Source organism: Gavia stellata, chromosome 23 (assembly GCF_030936135.1).
Source record: "Gavia stellata isolate bGavSte3 chromosome 23, bGavSte3.hap2, whole genome shotgun sequence".
Taxonomy (NCBI): domain Eukaryota; kingdom Metazoa; phylum Chordata; class Aves; order Gaviiformes; family Gaviidae; genus Gavia; species Gavia stellata.
In genome coordinates this window covers 11,405,770-11,425,950 of record NC_082616.1, presented here as the reverse complement: position 1 = coordinate 11,425,950, position 20,181 = coordinate 11,405,770, and the positions used below count along the sequence as shown (strand labels likewise).

Genomic DNA, 20,181 nt, shown 5'->3' with positions numbered 1-20,181 from the left:
TAACAGGAGGCTTCTCAAAAGGTGCCTTAAGTTTGTGTTGGGTGGTTTTGGTGGGTATTTTTCCCTAGGAAAAAAAAAAAAAAAGCCTGTGTGTACGTGTGTGTGCACGCGCGCACATGTGCGATTCCTACGGGATCACTCCCCAAGTCTATTTGAGCTTCCAGTACTGCTCAGCGAGGACACTATTGTCAAGCAAAACAGGGAGCAGAAAGGTGAGGAACAAAAACTGTTCAACACCCTGCAGTCAATTTAACTCTCCTCCCATTGCACGAGATGAGCTGTTCTTCAAATTTAGCACTCCCAAAATAGATGTTTTCATTTTCCATTTTTGGGGAAAAACAAAAAGAAAGGGCAGAAAAAAATGTTTTTCTTTGGAAAAGGGGTTGTGCAGTGGGAGAGCTGGAAGCACTGTCAGATCAAAAAGCAGCAGCGTACGAACAAAGGCTGCATATACCTCCGTTCTCAACCTGCAGTCTAGAAGTTAAACTCAGAAAAGCTTATCAACAACTGCCTTAATTTTGACAATATAGTGATGATGAGGATTTCTTAATTCAAAGTGTAACTATACAGAGTAAAATAATAGCATTCCCAACCTCCACCCCTTCACTAAAACACACACGCACTAGTCAGTTAGTTAGTTACAATGCTTTAACTCTCTCCGGAGAAGTGCATTCGAGTGCCGGTGTTTGTCAAGTAACTCCAGGGCTTAACCTTGCTTTACCTGGCATCTTGCTGGTTAACGTATGTTTATAGCCATGTATGTATTTAACACAGCCTGTCTCTCCTGGTGTGATATGCTGAAAGTGGTCATCAATTTACTCAGAAAAATAACTATGCTCTCACTTTCTTTGTAGTGTATTTGTATGGCGATGTCTTTGAAAGGAGACGCTCTTGCTGCTGTTACTGCCACCACCAAGTGACTGCTCTGGACTGGACAGCCATGAATGCCTCTACCCCTGCCATACGATGCTGCATGGATTACACATTTTTCAGATTACTCATACGAATTTACTGAATGTGATCTTGCATTTGAAAGACCAATATCCTTGAGAAGGAAGCTGAAGTTTGAAAGGGAATCATTTTGTAACCTGGGTAGGCCAAAGTGATGAACAGTTCACTCACGAAGCTGTTTTTGCCTAATACTGTGTTATTCCACCCGTGTCTGAAAAGGGAGCACACTGAGAAAAGGCCGGGCCCTTTAATTTGCCTAATTTCAAAACTTATGGCTTGAACATTTGTTCAAGGAATGGTGTTTTGTACAACACCTGCTTAAAATTCAAATTTGGTGCGCCGAGTAAAACTGCAAGCTTTTAATGAGCGTGGTGGGGTTCACACTTCAGCTTTCAGTAATCAAAGGAGCAAAGTATCATTTTTTAAGTCCATTTTATTTTTAAATATATTTGGCAAAATTTTCTATCCATGAAGTGCCTTTGACTAATTTTCCAGTAGTATGGGCTACAGTCTTGCCTCCCACCTATTGCTTTCAACATACGGTGCTATAACTTTCACACAGAGGAGGGCTAACCATTAACACCTTTTCCAGCTGTGTACTTACATTAATCCCTGGTTTCTGCTTTGGTTTTTAATACCTTCACAAGTGAATTCCAGAACGTTTCTGAGAGCAAGAAGCTATGCGCTAAGTCCTGACGGCGTTACACCTCTTGGTAAGCTGTTCACAATTGGCTCGTGATGGTAGCTTGACTGCAGCCAGAATTTGAAGCTTAACAACTCAAACAGTGAGTAGAGGGGGAGAGAGAGCATGGAAAGACTTGGTTAAAGAAATTGTAACACAAATAAGGAGGAAGTTGCTCCCCAAGTGTTCCTGCGCTCTCCCCGTTTGTGGGAAAATGTGCTTTATAGGTAACTACTTCCATAGGCAGTGGCCATCTAGTGTGTTTAAGAAGGGGTTTGAAAGCCTCCAAGAATCGCTATTTCCCTTTCTTCCCATTCTAGAGGGGCTTCCTGAAGACATCCAGGAACACCCGGTACCTCGCTAGTGGGGACTGTGTGCACCCTCCAGCAGGCAGCGAGTCCCATGCTGCTTTTGAGCAGAAAACAAATCACTGATACCAGAAAGTTTACCTATCCTCGAGAAAAGCGTAATCTTTGCTCAATTTGGACTCCTCTCCCCATCACTGCTTCTCTTGCACCCCGTGCAGCCCCCTCGTCTGTGACTGGGCTGGGGGATCGTGGGGCAGCAGGCAGCTGAGATGAAAGGAGAGTTGCCTCCACTGGAAGTGGACCCCACGAACAGATGTTCACAAAAGGCAAGTGAAGCCATTCAACACCTGTTAACGAACATTTTGTCAAAACTAAAAACTACAGGGACAGTAGAATTGGAGAAAGAAAAGTAAGTAAGTTAAACTTAACTTTTTCCAATGAAACTGTTTAAAAAGGAACGGAAAACGTGGGCAATGTCAAAACAATTGATTTTTGAGAATTCTGGCATGGAACAACATCCATATTTTGAAATTACCTTTCTGTTAAGATGACTTTGTTAATCAAAAGAAATAAAGGCCAAAATAAAACGTTTAGACTTACATTTAGTCTTTGAAAAGAAATGTTAAACAAGCAGTGCTTTAGACCCAGTTCAGGAAAAAAATAATTTTGAACTGTGGAAACTTCCTGCCAATCCACTTCCGATGCCCACTGCATAAAAAGGGTAGCTGTTGGATGCAAGGAATATCCAGTTAGAGGAGTACATTTAACACACGGAAGTGCTTCAGCAACCTCAAAGAATCACCTTTTTTTAAAACTGAATTTATTAATGCCTTATATTACTATACAGAAGATCAGTTTGTCAGATACACAATAAGAGTCCCTATGCAGTCTTTTTTTTAAAGAAACCTTCTTGATCAAATAATGTAATCATGTTAGGTGGTGATGTCAGTGAGCACCTTCTTTGCCTGTGTTGTAATAATGTTTGCCTTCCTTTCACACCGATTGTATCCCAAATAAAACCAGTTGCGTGACAGAATGAATTAATAAATGCTGATGTGAAAAATATCTCAAAGCAATAGTGTCTGTCAGGAAAACACTTAAAATTTGTATGTTTATATGGTTTGGCTTTATGTATAAAATGTTCAGAAGTAATGCTGTATTATACTGTAAACTAAAATATTACTGCATGGATTTATTTTTGAATGGTCAAGATGCCATTAATTTAAAATATGCGTCTCAAATAAATTTGGATACAAGTTTTCAATGTCCAGCTCTTAAATCAGATTCAACAAGTTGATCTGAAAAGATTACTGGGACTTGCTTCAAACTAGATTATGGCATCATACATTATTGTCTCAAAAACTAAAGAAACCAAGGAGCTTCACTTTCTTTAGCAGAATCTAAAAACTCATCTTTCACCATTTTCAATACCAACTCACAACACTTTAGTGGTGTCTGACAGTGTCACCCCCCGTGGCACGGAGCTGTCGGCGCAGCTGGCAGTGGTGACAACGGGGGCCCTCAGTATTCGGCATGGAGGCCTCCTCGCTGCCGGCAAGGATCTGCGCTACACTAACTAGGCACCGACCTGAGCCTCGCCGGCCGACACAGCCACACTGGACATCAACTCTGTAACGGGAACTGGACAAACTGCTTCACACTGCACATATGAGAAGAAAAGGTATCATGAAAAATCCATCTACTCACATCGCTATACGTCTGACAAACTATTTCCACCACCATGTACAATGGATATTTAATCACGATGAAATTAAACAAACAAAATAAACACAAATATATTAAACTTGCCTCAAGAAAGCAAAATACCGATATTATTTTATGTCTATAAGCTTTATTGATACTTGGGGTTGGGGTGGTTTTTTTTTTTTGCTTTTTTGTTTTGGTGGGGGGTTTTTGTGGGTTTTTTTGTTGTTTTTTTTTTTTTTTTTTTTTTTTACATTTCACAAGGCATTCCACAGACTTAGTTCAATACAGCTTAAACTGCAAGTGTATAAATTTTTCATTTATCATTTCTTGCATAACAAGGTTCTAGGTTTCCAAACGACATTTGCAGCATTAGATATTCGGTCCACAGATGATCAGAGTTTGAGAGACTGTAGGATTATTTGCTCAAAATCAACTACTGTATGTTTGCGCAACAAGGTGTATGCTGTAACTTTTTCTTAATATATGTGGAGGTTCCTTTGTTCATTTCGCTTTTGTTTTTTAAACAGATGCTAGTGTTTACAGAGACATTTTAGTTTTTCAAGCTTGTGTACTATGGAGCTAGTCCAGAAATCAGTCAATTCTCTGAAGTATGAAGCACTGTGGAGCAGCTGAAAGATCTAAGCTTTGTGAAACACATATATATATATATATTGGCAATTGATAAAACAATAAAATCACAATACAGCTATACTCATACCAAAAAGGCAAGATTTTTCAAAACTTGCTAAAATGGTATATTCTTCTAAAACATCTCATTTTAGAAAATCTGCATCAATCTACACAGACCATACACAGTGCACAAACTGGGAAGTGTTATCCTCCGCTCCACCTGCACTACCTCTTCTGGAACGCAGCAGGGACTACCTCTGATGAAGCAAAATGTACAGCGTTCTCAAATCTTTTGTATTAGCCAGTGCTGCACACAGGATAAAGAAAGATGATTAGTTTTAGATCCATACATAGCAGCTTACAATACTTAAGATGATGAAACACATGGCAGTCAAAACAGTTACTTCTCCTCAAACACTGCGTTGCTAAAAATAAAGATCTGTGAAATTGCACTGCAATGTCAAGGGGTTTGCTATTCCCTGACCCTCCCCATGTAAATCCAAATGAGTATTTTTCCCCCTTAAAAGATGAACTTCCTATCGATAAGTTGCTTCAGGCTTTTTACTCAGTTTTGCGCTTCAACCCAGGGATCTTGGCTTGGATCCTGCAAGAGGAACAGGAGAGGAAAAAGAAAGAACAGCATTTGAGTAACGAACAAGAAAAGTAGGTGTAAACACAGTCTTAAAAAGAGCAACAGGTGAAGATAATTATCACAGCAGCACAAAACTATTACACTCAGAAACCAATGAAACTGCTAAATTCTTCTTCATTCATCCCTTAATTACAACTGCTGAGGGCCTCAGGTTTCACTAATGGTTTCCAATACACAGATTGCTATTAGACATAATACAGGATTAACTTAACAACAGCAAGAAAGGAGCTAATTTCACAACCATTCCAAATTCCAACAAAGGATTGACTTACTTCTTTCTCCTCCCAGGACTAGTGCATGTAATGCATTTATTTGTTATACAGTACCACATGTATAAAGACCTGTAAACATTATTTATAAACTGCAATTAAAAAAAAAAACAAAACACAACTCACTTAGCCATCGCATCTTTGACATTCTTGTTCACAAGTCCCAAATAATGGTCAATTTGGGCCTGAAATTGAAGATGACAGATGTTACAGACCAGCTCTTACCAACAGTTACTTTGCTGCCCAGAAGGCAGAGTACCCACCGCACCAAGATGTGCTTTACACGAAAGACAGCTGACAGAAGGAAGGGGTTCAACCGCATTTACTGCCCAGTTTGATGCCAGAGCTCCCGCGGCTCTGTTTGCCCCCAGGAACACACACAAGGGCAGGGAATAGCGGGTCAGTACCCGAATAAATTCATCCCTGGCTTCTGCATGTTCCATCACGCCGGTCACTAGTGTTTCCCCCCACCTCTTCTCAAGGCCGCCCCAACGCGAGGGCACACAACCAGGGCCCTTGGTGAGGGCAGTCGGCTCCTCTGCCTCCTCCGGGCAACAGGGAGGAGGAAAGCTGCTTAGGTGGGCTGGGCCCGTTAAACAGCTTACGCCTTCGGAGAGCAGCCTGCAAGAGGATTGAGGAGCCTGGGTTAAGCCACACAAATTGTCCATCATCTTTCCTCAGGGCTACAGGATTTCCTTTCACCACAGAGCACTCTGTTCTTTCCTAGGAGCTCGGAGAGGAGCCCCGAGGCTCCACCATCTGCTCAGTGCCTTCCCCCCTTCCTAAGTCCCAGGCTGGCCTCCATAAGCAGCGTTGTTTTTGAAAGAGGAGAAGGAACTGCTAAGCCAGAGCTGGCTTCCCCCCTCCTGCGCTATGACCTGCTGAAGACAGTCCCTGCTCAAGCTCTGCTATAATTTAATCAGAAGGAGCGTTTTATTTTGGCTCCTTCTTACCTCTTTCTTTTACATTAGTCTCTCCACAGGAGAAGCACGGGACTGTGCCAGGCGTCTCCCACCTCCTGTTTTTGCCAGGGCTACAAATTCCACAGGGCTTCATGACACAAATTTTAGAAGATTGAAATGAATTTTGGTTGCATTTGCTTGTGGTTTTGCTTCAATAGAGCTAATTTTATGAAGCATTTAATGAATCGTATTAAACACTCACCTGATGTCTCTCATAAATAACAGGAACACTGAAGAGCGAAATCAAAGCTGGAAAAGAGCACAACAAAGTTATAAATACTGACAAAAGGGATGGTGTTCAGGTACAACAATGACTAGTTTTCACACCTTGACACTTCTTTCAAAAAGATACAAGAAATAACTAACCACATATAAAAATCGTTGGCCAGTAATTTAAATAATCCCTATTAAGGAGAAGCTGGGCTGTTCTCCAGGTCGCATTAACAGTACAGCACATTTGGTCACAGTTCACTTTTTCACTGTGGGTTATGCAAATTATTCAAAAAGGATGCTTCGGCTTCAGCCAACATCAGTCGGCTTCTGACACCTGAAGCCAGCCTGCTCTGGGACACAAGAAATAAAACTATCTGCAGTGGGACATGGCCAGAGCCAATTTTGTACCTCCTCCGAAGTCACAATACAGCGATGATACGCAAGTGAGGCTAACGCTGACAGGGACAAGCACAACAGGACATGCTTTAAAATGATACAAAGTCTGGAAAATCAGCAGTCTCAGGGAATTCAAACACTGCAATTCAAAATGATCCATTCTGCAGTGTTATCAATGTCCTAGAAAAAAGGACACACAACTATATCATCTTGCTACACTCTCAAGAACACAGGAATAGCCTCACAGTACTGAGCAAACTTCAGAGCTTTTCCAGGGTTATTTTGTATGCCAGGTATTTAACACAATTTAAAACACTTACCCAGAATCAGTAATGTCAGACCATTAAACAAGGCACCAACGTAAGTGAAAACCCACATCAACACTGCAAACTAAAAAGGAAAAAAAAAAGCATGTCAGACCCCCAAGTCTGTCTTACCAGAATATACCAGTTAGAGCAGTGAGAGAACTTCTCTAAACACACATATGAAACTAAAATGCCCCAAACTCCACTTCACCCTTGTACGTCTCATGTAATTATAGATGAGTGACAAGATGGCTGAAGGGTTCAGTAATAGGATACGTGGCCTCTTGCGTCTAGGTCATCGGGCTGAATTCAGCCCAGGTCAGCAGTGACCAGAAGCTGGTAGTGCTCGGCGGCTGCTCAACGCCCTCTGCATTTACACAGCACTTCCAGTCCTGCGTTTCGTAACGATGGGCAACCACAGTTCCTGCCTCCCACCCTTCAAACAGACAGAAAAAGACAGGCAAGTGAGAGGTTAAAGGGCTGGCGCATGACATGGCCCTCGGTGACAGAGCCAGAAGGAAAGCGGGTCATTTGTTTGTGTGGCCCAGCAGCCAACGTACGAGCGCATCCACTCCGGGGCTGCAGTGCAAACGGCAGCACCGAACTACCACAATCACTCTTCGGCTCAGCAAAGGTCTCAACGATTATCAGTGACTAGACTAGGCAGAGGTTTCTGTCACATCAGGGGAAGAAAACCTGTCTGGAAGGTAACGTGGCAAGGTTGGCTTAACTGACATTCTTTCCTTAGAAAAACACAGGAGCTTTGGCTACGAAAAAATTCAGGAAAGAGAGGAGTCAACAGTGCCATAAAACGGAAGCTGGCTCTAAGTCAGTGACAAATTCAGGCGCAAAGACATCCTTTCTGTTAACAGACACCTAAACCCTCACACTGCTGCCATTTCTGGCTTCCTGTCCCAGCCCCTCACTCGCACCCAGACACTGTTCCTCCCCTGCCGCCACCCTGCTGACTGCACTTGTACAGCTCCCTGTCGCAAACAGGCTCCGCTCCGCTTCACCGGCTTTACACAAAGATCTGCAGAAGTTCAAGCCCCTCAGCTTTCTGCCAGGTGGAGAGTGTCCCAAGCACACCTCTGACCTATACCAGGGTGGGAGGGGGCCGAAGGCTGCCAGCTCTATTTCTGTGTAGGATTCCTCCCCAAGGAAAATCAGCCGCTTTCTTCTAGTGTTGCACAGCCCATAAGGAACTGAGCAGAAGCCAGGATCTGGATGTCAGATGTAGTGGATTTACCAGCGCCTATTTCCTGCTAAGCACTGAAGTACACTTTGCGTTGTGCAGCGCACAGACGAGACCCCCAGCCCTTTCAACAATTAAGCACATCTGGTTATTTTCCGTGCGAGACACTGCAAAACACTGAACAGCCGGACAGACGTGGCGTGGAGGGTGCTGCTGCCATCAGGGAGAGAAGACCTGGGCAGAGTTAAGAACCGAAGGTGAAGCACTCTGATAAGCAGGAGATACGCACAAGGAAAACCTGGGTACAAAGCACTGGAAAGAAAAAAAATGGATGTTGGAGGACTGTGGGTGTGGGCAAGGATCTAGCCCGCAGCTGAGTTACTCTGAAGTTACGACAAGCTGAAAACGGATGTTTGGATACGTAAGATCCAAAATACCCAAACCAAACAAAATCAACAGCCAACAGTAAAGACAGGGGCATGACAATCGATGCAAGCCTAATTGCACGATCTCTGTACTGAAATGAAGTTTGCTTAAAGAGCTTCATTCAGAGCTGATCCCATCCAAAATGCAGTAAGATGAACTGCAAATGATGCAGTTCTTTTTCTGTCAGTCCTTTCTAGATGTGACGCAAGCAGGACTAGAGGCACAAAGTTAACCCTCAGACAAGGCTGCAATATTGCCATCAACTGCATTCCCACTGAAGGATTTTGGCAGGTTTATCAAGAAAAATAAAGCCGATTTCTCTAAACTCCCTCATGATTCATTCAAACCTTGGCCCAGTTCTGCTCTCTGCAATGCCAGGGTGAGAGCTGGCTGCCTGCCTCTTTGCACAAGACATTTTAATGGAGCAAGTACTTTCCTTTCAGGGCAAGTCTGTACATGCAGCACGTCCCCCTCCCCAGCAAAGGGAGGAAAGTCGACAACTTTTACTACAGCAAGAAGAGCCCAAGTTTGTGATCATTCAGAATGATCCCCTTGCAGGCTGTGCGTTCAGTAAACTAAATATGCCAGATTCAAGCACTCACAGCAAAGCACCCTGACAGCTATCCAAGATCTCCTCTGCAGGAACACAATTGCCAAAGCTAAGCACCACCCCGGTCAGGTGAACACTTAGTAATATTGCTGAAGACTATGACCCAGGCAGAAAATGTGAGTTAATGTAAGCAGAGGGGTAAGAGAGATGAATCAATCCCAAAGTCCAACGATTATCAGAACTATCCAATCCTATTTAGTGAGCATTGACTTTATGGCCCCAGAAAGATCAAAACCCAGGAGTTAACATTTGAATGACACAGGCTTTGCCTCTCCTAAAGTCTGTCTAAAGGAGCATCAGGGTCTAACGACAACCTGTGTTGCATGTGCAGTTTTTAATCCACTTCACGTATTCATACTGGGCGGGAGAGGGAACCACTGACCACAGCGAGACCACCCCCCCTGTGCCGCGTCAGTAAGGGGCAGTGATTTTGAAAGCTGAGGCTACCAAAGCAAACGAAGTTCAGCCAAAACCTCTGAACTCCCCTGCCACACCACCTTCTCTCTTCACACACTTCTGAAAGTTAAAACAACATTCCTGGGATTAAGCGGAGTTGATCTCAATCCCACATTTATGTATTGGTCTCTATTTTTTTTCCCCTAGAAGTGAGACAAACTCCGAGAACCTTACAAATGCAAAAAGGCTTACCTGAAACACGTCTAAACGCTTCAGGCTCTAGGACAGAACAAAGCAGAAGGCAACGCAGGATTGACCTACAAAGATAATACTGCTCTTTCCACACACTCCGGCCAGAATGAACACATAAGGCCCAAGCTCAGCCTGAACGTTACAGTGATGTGTAAACCAGTAAAAAACCCAGTCTATCTGATGGACTGAATTGAGTTTTTTGCCTACCTCATTCCAATGATTAATGACCCCCCAGTACCCAAAGCATACTGCAATTCAGTGGCAAATACAGAAATGCCCACGTATCAGTTTCTTCACTACAAAATAGTGCAAATACAGCAAAGAGCTCTGCTTCTCAAAACACCAGTTGAGCAATGACAAATTGAAAGCAACTGTGCCCCAGTGTCAGCACGGCTACCATTGCGCAGCTGGGTAGCCTGATCCCTGTTTATCAGGACAAAGTGCAGTTTCTCCTGGGACTCTCTGGCAAGGGCTCCTCTGGAATTGCTCCTCAAGAGTTGTGAGGAACTTCTCCTTGTGCTGAATAAATATTTAGAGTCCATTTTCAGACTTCTATGACTGAAGCATTGTTTAATAAAAGAGAAAAAAATCTTAACAAGACAGATTTTACAGCCAGAACTATTATACACAATAAACTGACCTGCAGACATTTTCTACATTAAAGCTCTGTAAATTTAATTATACACAAACATGCTGCTTCCTATAGTGAAGATGTTTAAACTACACGAGCCAAGATATTTTTATTTTTTTTAAACCAGGGCCATTATATTACATAAGACTCCAGCATCTTAATGTTCTCCTTAAGCACAAACTCTTCAAAATCAGTACCTTGTGCTTGTGAAAAGTCCTGACATTCACTGGTTTCATATAAGGGTTGCTCCCAACTACCATAAATTAGACTAATTAACCTACATAAAACATTTTAAATGTCAGAAGAAGAGCGGGGAAATGAATTAGTTCAGCTGAATAAACATGTCTTTCCTATAGCATAGTATTTTAAAAGTGGTTAGAGTGCCTTGAAGACATTCTGACTGGAATGAATTCTTCTTCTAACATAATTCCTCTGACAGGCCTAATTTTTAAAGCAGTGTTAACTGAAACAGCAGTTGGCTGTTCACTGCTTCCTTTTCCTTTACTGCAAGGGATTGTGATCTCTAAACAAATGGTGTGGAAATTCTTATAACTCAGATGAAGGAACACATCACAAAGGGCTTAATTATTAAAGAAATACAAGCAACCTCGTGACTACAAGTTTTTCTGTGATGTTGTTTGCACGACTTAAGCAAAATAACTTTTCTTTGAACACTGAAACTCAATGCCCTTAAAAAACACAACAAACAAAGAATATGTTCCTTTCCTCCCTCGCACACCAAGTTTAAGTTATCAAAATGCAGTTCTAGCCATGTAACAGTAATTCTTTTGGTCAAGATTGTGGCCTTGAGATGTTGCAGAGATGAATCCTAAGTCACTCTAGGCATGAAGACGAGATGCAGCTTCTTACAGACCGGACTGATGGGCAGTGGAAAGAGGATTTAGCCATCAAAATGCAATCCCTGTGTGGAAACGCTGGCAAGGCACTGACAAGAACGGCCTTATTTAAGCCATTTTGCCATAAAATGATTGCAGCAGTATCAATCGTCCAGAAAAACGACCAGAAAATAAGAATGCACAGCCATCTCATAAAAATACTTTTACTGCACAACCTTTTAGGAGCAGGAAGATTACTACACAAATTCCCGGTCTAATACCCCATCTCCTCTTTCCCTTCTGAGAAAACGAATCTTTGCAACAAGCAGCAGACCCCAGGTAACAACTCGAAAGCCTTATAATCTTTCCTTTGTGCAGAGGGAAAGGCCTTTTGCTGCAGGAGACGTGCACATCAGCCGCAACATCTCCGGCACAAACTCTTCATTGTGTTTAAGTCAGAGCATAATGAGAAACTCTGGGTAAGATCCTGAGATCTGCCTCTGATTTCTATTCCATAGATGTAACACACTTTTAAAGCCTTCCCATTTTTCTCCAAGTTTCACTAGAAACCCTTCCCCCAACCTGACAACAACTCAAAGGACTTTACAAAGCACTAAGGGATTTACTGGAGGATGAATGCAACTTTATTTCAAGATGATTAAGCAAACAGAAAAAGGAATGGACAACACGTTGTACTCAGTAAAGGAAACAATTGTTTGAGAAACAAAGAAAGGCAATTAGCTTGAAAGAAGAGAATATAATTCTCACAGAACAAAACCCAAGGGTTTTCAGCCAGGTTTTTTTTGTTTGTTTTTGTTTTGTTTTTATTATTATTCTTTACTGTCAGTTTTGCTCTGCCACCTTCAGTAAATCCCATTAAATACTACTTGGACATAGTTAAGATACCTGTTAGGCAGTATTGCACGCTTGAGGTAGAGTAACTTGCAAAACCCATTTCAGTAATTTGCATTGCTAAAAGAAACAGCTAATTCACACCCAAATCCAGGGACTGAAACTGGTGTCCACCTTCCTAGTAAAACAAGGGCATCACTCAGTCCCCACTCTTCCCGCAAAAAAGTGGACACAAGAACACCTACCGTTTAAGGCAAGTAACCGTACGCTAACCACGTGCTGTCTCAGTACAGAAACAAACAGAAAAACAAAACTAGACTCTGCCCATCTAGCCCAAACCACAGATTTTCAAGAGGGAGAGATCTATGTTAGTGACACATTCTGAATGCCCAGATTGGAGCAGTGTCTTGTTTTCTTCAAAGATTTCTGCTGTTAAGCACCAGCGAGGAGGTGTAACAGCTGAACTGCATGCAGCCAGAGTTTATTTCAGTTTTCCATTCATTTTTACTGTACTGTCAAAATAAAGTACAGATAAAGTTATCCACTCTATTACTGCACGAAGCACTTTGTATTCAACTCAGTGTGGCTAACAGAAAGCTGTACTACTTGAAAAACAAAAAGTCTTAGTACTTCCAACAAGCAAACTAAAACTCAGTATTTACTTATACGGAGCCAAAGATGCTATTGTTCATTCATGTTTGTAAGGACTAGTGGGCTTCGCTAACCTAGGTCAGCAAGGAATCTGTTTACACAAGGCTGCTGTATCTACAGCTGAAGTAAACTTACCTTCAGAGAATCAACTAAGTCATCGACTAGGAAGAGGCGTCTCAGCTCTTTGACTGTGCCATTAATGTGACCAAGCACAACATTACTGTATTTCTGAATAAGCTCTTCAGACACAGCTACATCGGACTCCAAGTAAGCCCTGCAAGAAAGAAGAGCTTATGAAACTTTACTGTAAGAGTGCTGCCAAATAGTATCAACACGTTATATGTTATATATACAGTATCAACATACATTCTTTTTTTACATTATAAAGAGAAAAACCTCACCATCTGAGGAATGCTAAAAGGATCGAACAGAACGAACCTAAGTTATTCTTAGAAGGTAAAAGTGAACTTCAAAAAAAACCCCACAACCGCTCAGAAGAAAAAAAAGTTTCCTTCTTACTGCTGCGTTGCGCTAGTGCATCTACTAAGTCACACACAGAGTCTTACCTGGACTAGGCAAAAAAGGTGAGGCAGCTAACATACGTGTGTGAACAGACGAGGCTAGCGAGCAGCCAAAACGGTGTCCAGCACCACTGACCCATATGCTGCTTGGTCTATGAAGTCTCTTCCTGCCCCCCAGCATATGCTGTAATCTAGTACACTAATAAAGTCAACGTGTATTTAAAAAAATGAGACAGACAGGCTGTGGGGGCTGTGGGTCATTCTCTGTTTTTGCTATTGTACTAGGCGGCCTAATATTCTATGAGATTCCTACATTTCTCAAACAGAAAAAATGCTACAAAAGCAACATATCCATTCATACCGCTGGAAGGCACTTCTGAGGTTACCATTAAGTTGTAACAAACACACTGAGGCATGGTAAAACGAGCAAGTTTTTCATCATGTGCTTAAAAAATTTCTTACAGTTAGTGACAGCAGTTGTTTTAACAGAAAGATAGAAGCTCCTATCTGGTTAAGTGTTCTTTCCACTACACTGCGACTTTTATCTGTAATTGCAGTGGCTGTGGCTATTTAAGACTCTTTAAATAATTCATCTGATTTGCATGTTGGAGCATGTGCATCTGTAACAGGGCACACATTTTACAGTTACTACAGTTGTTAAACTTTTACTTTCGTTTAGGGAGAGATTCTGCTTCGGGGTGGTTTTGTTTGATTTTTTTTAAAAATAAAAACCGCACAGTGGAGGCTCCTATGTATGTCATTTAAGGCAAAGCTAAACATGGCCTTGTGGCAAGTCCAAAACAAATTAAAATACTTTAAACGGTAACTACAGAGGGCGGCCATTTCAAGGCTACATTCTGCTATCCACACTTGGCTTGAATCTACACACCCTTCTCAACTCATCAGCACGATATTCAGTACCTCAATCAAAAATTAAACTGATCTTATGGATATGCTCTTCACTGTCAAACTAAATTCAAGTAAAAATATTCTTCTTGTAGATGAAACTATACAGATAAAAAGTAAGCAACCAGGTACGTTGGACAAGAATGTCTGGAAGCTTCTTATAAATACCAGTATTTTTAGAAATAAACTGCAGAAAGAGCATAGGCAGAACAAGTTTTGCTTGTTCTTCCTAAGAACGAACTTAACTGGTAAACTTGGAAATGCTGTTTGGATACTGAACAGCACTACTGGGTAGACAGAGCAAACTGGATTTCAGCTGGGAATTACTCACCCTAATGAGGGTGAATAAGGAGGGCCATACAAGGCCTTGATGGTTAAAAAAAAAACCAAAACCAAAAAACTAAGTTTACAAAAGATATGTACTTCATACTGCTATCCTGAATGTTGTTGCCAATTGTTCAGGTGTAATTTTTATATCAGATCTAAGCTTGAGAGCAAATACTCCTTTTTTCCCAGAGTTTTGTCCCACGGCTGTTTTAGGCACAGATTGGCTTCCACCGGGTAAATGAGCCACTACACAGTCAGGGAGGAATGGAGGTAAACCCAAGAAAACATTTTACTTTGTGTTACTGAAGATGAGAGGAAGAGAACAAGAATAATTGGAAACACCACCAAATTAGTAAGAGAGCTCTAAATAGGAGGGCAAGCAGGAGTTTCTGAAAGGTGCAAGGGAAGTTGAGATTGAACCACTTCATTAATAAAAGGAGAGAAGCATGTTTGAGCAGTGTGGGACAGGGCTGGTATGGAAACAGGAAACATGCATTCTTAGTAATTACTCTAACACATTAGTAAGCTTTTATTTCTCTGAAGATGCAGCTTTGTAATAATGGGCACCACTGTACTTCACACAGGAAAGGATGCATACCACAGATACCGTATTGCCACGCTGCAGGGAAGTGCACACATGGTGTGCCCCAAGGACTTAGCTCATCACTAAAAGCAAAGAGCTCAGAGGTCCTCTTTGGGGACCTAAATTAATCCTATGGTTCAACTCCTCAAGCCTTAGAATTCAGAGTCCAAGTTTCTGGATTTCTCAGTAGGGCAGGCTGCAGTGAACCTGGATTCTGCTGATGGCAAGGCAGCCTTGGATGGGTATTCTTAAAAAAAAAAGTTCCAAAAAGATAAAAGTATCCCCTGCTACATTTATTCTGATTTTTGCTAAATACATTGCATTGGAAGTGCTGCATCTCCTGGGTATTCTTTAAATTTTGTACATCATCTGCCACTGGTTCACATTCTGAAGACTATAACATTCTGAAATGCACCTACTATCCATTAGATTGAAGATTTTTTTTTTTTTAATGTAACTTAAGATACTCTAGCATTCCCAGGGAAATCCCCTGTACCAAGTGCTCAATTCATTTTCTTTGCAGCTGTTTATGCCTACCAAGAAAAAATGAAAGAAGAGTAGTCATAGGCTGAGCAACAGATTTGTCAGTAAAGAGGCTATTTATATTATTATGCAACGTATTATGGCATACACCATCTACTGCTACTAACAGCACCAATGCCACTGTTCCCCCAAACAACACGCTTTTTCTTAATGAAAAGAAAAACCTCACCTAAATGGGTGGCCTTCATCGGACTTTTGGATTGCCTGGATAACTCCCTTGTATATCCTAAAGCTGATCGTCACAGAAAGCAGGGCCAAGGCAATGTAAGCTGTCACGCTCACGATGCTGAACACTGTTAATGAAAGCAGCAGGAACAAGCTGGCACCAAACACCACTCCTGTCTTCTTAATGTCTCGCCAGTAAAGGAGGTCAACAACTAAAATTTAAAAAAGGTAAGAAATTAGAACAAGATACCTTTTGCATCCATATGAAAACAGTAAAACGTGATTCATTTGACTGCTGAGAGTCATCAACAATGGAACTCGCGATCTCACTGTCAAACCAGAGCTGAAATTACAACTAGAAAGAGGTTATTTTAGCACTGATTTTGCATTGCACTTCAGATTATTGGGATTATTGTTATTAGGATTACCTCAAATGTAATTGCTAAAATTTAAGAACAATTCTGCCCTTAAGCAACGTCAGAATTAATCTCTTCAACTACTGTGCTGTATTCTGCACCAGAACCACAGCAGTTTGTGCTTCATTTCATGTTATTTTTGTGGATTTTGTGGAGGTCACTCACTGAAGAGATTGATTCCGGTTCCCTGTTAGGACAAATGACAAGACACTAACAGATCTCTAAATCATTATATTTTTGCAAGTCTGGTAGAGGCAAAGGCACTGCTCAACACTTACTAACAGCTCATTTTGTTTCCTTTTGTCTGGGAGTTTATAATGTTGATTATGGGTGACAGACTGAGCCATCAAGAGGGAATAATCTCACTGAAATTTCAATCCAGGCTAAATCTGCTGTGCTACTATGCAAAATACTTCATTTGCAAACCAAGTTTATTTTTTCCTTAAGCAACCCTCATGAGAGAACACAGTATTATGCCATTTTTAGCATCACTGTTTAGAGTAAACTACACCCTTGCACAAGTCAAAGGTAATGGCTTAGTACATCCATTGGAGATTTGGGTTTTTTTCAGGTGCAGTTGCATCCGGTTGATTACCTTACTGAACTCATGAAATCTGCAAACATCATTCTCTGTTGCTTGAGTACAGAACTGGGCAGGGGCATCTAGTCTAGTTTTATACTTCATGGTGAGAGATACAATAAAACTCATCCTTTGTGATTTCTACTTCCACAGGTGATTAGATTTTCACAAGAACAAATTCCTCTTCTGCATCAAAACTGCTTGCTGATAGCCATGAGGTAAGAATTTTTAGATACAGAACTCAAGATAAATTACAGAAAAGTTATTACAACACAAGCTTAGCAATCCTATCTCATCCTAAACATCACTGAAGTTAACTGTAAAATAGCGTATCATAATTCAGAACAGATTCTTACTCTGAATGACTAAAAGAAAATACAAAATTAAAATATTACTATTATTTCTTACAGAATGAAAATGCAGTAATGCACCAACATTAAATACTCAGTAGCCTCTGTAGGGCAAAGTCTGCAAAATCCCTTTGTAGGTACAACATGAAAATGCCACTGGGGCTATGATGCAATTTCAGTTGTTTCAGAAGCTGAAGTCCTTTCCTAATTATTTCTGTAGGGAAACCACAATGAGCAGCAGGCGCTGGGAAGATGAGAACCCTGCTCAGAAACTTAAACTGTCCATTTTCATAATGCAAAATATTTTCTCCAACTATGTAATTCGCATTTCAGCAGAAACTTCCTGAAGCTCTACAGACAGAATCAGGTTACAGTTGCATGAACACCTTAAATTTGTCATAAACCAGAACTGCTGTGGAAAGAAACAGCCTCACACCTCCACCTCCACTCAGTCCCACACTCCTTTCCTCTGCATGGCCACACAGAGAACCAGCCTGGTTTTCTGTATGCTGCTGACAACTACTGCACCAAAAAAATAAAATAAAAACTAAGCAGCCAGCCAGATCAGATTCTGGATGTGGTTCACCATGTGACTCCACAAACATATGGGGTGAGAGATAGAGCAGCCAGCTGAAGGAGGTGAGGCTCCTGCTCTCAGAACAGCACCAATCTAAAGTCCTCCTCTAACTGCAGCCCAACCTATCCACGCACCCTGTTGACCTGTTGTTCCACTGGGTCTCTTCATGTTACAAAGCTGCACTTCTATTTTCCCTGCCACACAAATGAAGCTCTAAGCAAGACAACTTTTCTTTAACACTTACAAAAATCAAACAAGCAAACAAAAAATCAGGTCATTGCAGAATTCCTTTTGTATGGGCTATAACCCCTAAATTTAACAACATTTTCTTTTGTTTCCTGGGCTTTGCTGCTAATCACAAAAGCGTCTATTAGCGTCTCTATACGCCTTACAGTTAGCAAGTTTAGCCTGTAAAAGGAGCTTACAAGGAAACTGTGAGCTTGACCTAAAAAATCGTTGTAAACTGTAAACCTAAATTGAGCTGCAAGTATCCCTAATATATGGGTGCAATTTTCAAAACCAGTCTTGCAAAAACAAAAAATTGGTGGATTTTGTGCTCCTAAGTCATGCAAGAAATCTTTGAAAAAACTCATTTCTTTCTATTTGCTTCAAATAGTGAAACTATATTTATTTTTAAATGCTGCAATTTGAGCATCCATACATTCAAATGTGGGTGCTGCTCCCATACCACGTGACACACTAAGCACGAGCCCTACTCCTCTCTGTTTGCAGACAGCATTAGTTCTGTAAATGAGATACTCCCTCCTCTGTAACAGTGTTAAAGCGTCTCCACTGACAGTGGGTTCTTCCTGCTTCGTAGGAAATCCCTTATCACCAGCAGTAACGCATTATACCTGAACCCAGCTATAAGGAATGTAAAGGCAGTACTCACCTCTGGGACAAGTTTCCAAAACAGGAGAAACAAAGGTAAACTGCTGGAATTAAAGCACACCACAAACGCCAAATGGCCTCTAGCAAGCCATCTTCAAGTCTTTCGTTCTCAGTGATCGATACGAAAATTCCCCAAGCTAGGGCCTCCCAGAGCAGAGTTGAGCTGCACATGAAGCATTTTTCCTCACTCTGCCTCCACTCCATTTGGAGAACTACCATATCAGCCTCAGCCTAACGACATACATATCTTGTTTCATTGTAAATTCCTCCAAGGGAAATTCAGTGTTACAAGTGACTGAAAAACTGATTTGTCATTTTCAGTCCAAGAGAGTACATGATGAAATTGATTTATATTCTCCAACTGATCAGAAACAGGCATTTCATTTCTTTCTAAGTAAAAGAAAAGATTAAAAGCATTACTAGAAGCAGCTCTCTGGCTTTAACTTCTACACAAGACATTCACAGCAGATTAAAAAAACAGAGAAACAAAAACCCCAACCCACTCTCAGAACAGCCCTGCCAAGCAGTATCTTTCCTCATGGAAACTGTTTTAAGCTTTATTTTATGCAGTATGAACTATAATCTCATGCATTTAATGCAAGTATTCCAGGCCTATTCTAAAGCAAGAACAGCTGCCTACATTTGGTAAGCACGAACTGTCACTTGGCACATCTAAAAATAGTACTGCTAGCATCCGTGCCTTACATGCAGAACTCATCCAATTACATTTTGCTTTTAAAGCAAGTGCCGTGATAGGTTTATCACTGGTTTTGGGGTTTTTTTAAGTCTTTTCTTTCTTTCACAGACATTTAACTTAAAACTGAACAATTCACATTGTTTTTTGATGACAAAAACAAGTGGTTTAATATATTTAACCGGATAATTCTCTTTTAAAAAAAAAAACTGAACCAAGTAACCCTCTCTTTTTTTTTTTTTTTTTTTTTGGAAAGAGAAATTAAAAGCCTTGAGATCTACAAGCGAGTTTAATTCACATCTATTAACGAAAACCAAGAAAAAGGGACTAACCCATTTTGGCATCCATCTTGAGTGTGCCTGCATGCACCCAGACCTTGCACAGCTGACTACCCAGCGCCTTTTCACTTCCTGCTAGGGCACTCGGAGGTCAGCAGATATACGCAACTGCCTGCCGCCGCGAAACCTCGCCGGCCCCCGCCAATGGCTGCCTCTGCGCTAAGCCCTCGGAATGCAGCTGCGGAGCAAGAGATTCGCCTTCACAATGAACAACGACTCTCTATCCAGTATTTAGAAACAAACAAAAATTGGGCTTCAGCCCCAAAGAAAGGCTGTTTGTGTAAAAGGAGAAGGAAGAGTGAAAAACCGCAAACAGTGTACGATTTACACACACTGTATGAACAACAGCCACTACACTAGAACCTT

General features: G+C 41.3%; 2 protein-coding genes across 10 annotated transcripts in view; one reads left to right on the top strand and one right to left on the bottom strand.

Annotated features, from left to right (window-relative positions):
- Positions 1-1,314, top strand: part of EML6 (EMAP like 6) — a 115,088-nt gene extending 113,774 nt beyond the window's left edge. For all 5 annotated transcript variants that reach the window (XM_059828432.1, XM_059828434.1, XM_059828435.1 and 2 more), the window contains one exon: positions 855-1,314. In XM_059828432.1, the coding sequence (XP_059684415.1) occupies positions 855-879 (25 nt within the window). In that variant the 3' untranslated portion in view covers positions 880-1,314. The remainder of the gene's footprint in view (positions 1-854) is intronic.
- Positions 1,315-3,803: 2,489 nt separating this feature from the next.
- RTN4 (reticulon 4) overlaps positions 3,804-20,181 on the bottom strand; it is a 47,501-nt gene continuing 31,123 nt past the window's right edge. For 4 of the 5 annotated variants that reach the window (XM_059828439.1, XM_059828437.1, XM_059828438.1 and 1 more), the window contains 6 exons: positions 15,974-16,181; positions 13,060-13,198; positions 7,091-7,160; positions 6,364-6,410; positions 5,326-5,384; positions 3,804-4,882 (listed from right to left, as the gene is read on the bottom strand). In XM_059828439.1, the coding sequence (XP_059684422.1) occupies positions 4,840-4,882; positions 5,326-5,384; positions 6,364-6,410; positions 7,091-7,160; positions 13,060-13,198; positions 15,974-16,181 (566 nt within the window). In that variant the 3' untranslated portion in view covers positions 3,804-4,839. Of the gene's footprint in view, positions 4,883-5,325; positions 5,385-6,363; positions 6,411-7,090; positions 7,161-13,059; positions 13,199-15,973; positions 16,182-19,809; positions 19,851-20,181 lie in introns of those variants that run through there. The other variant, XM_009816185.2, reaches the window with a different exon arrangement.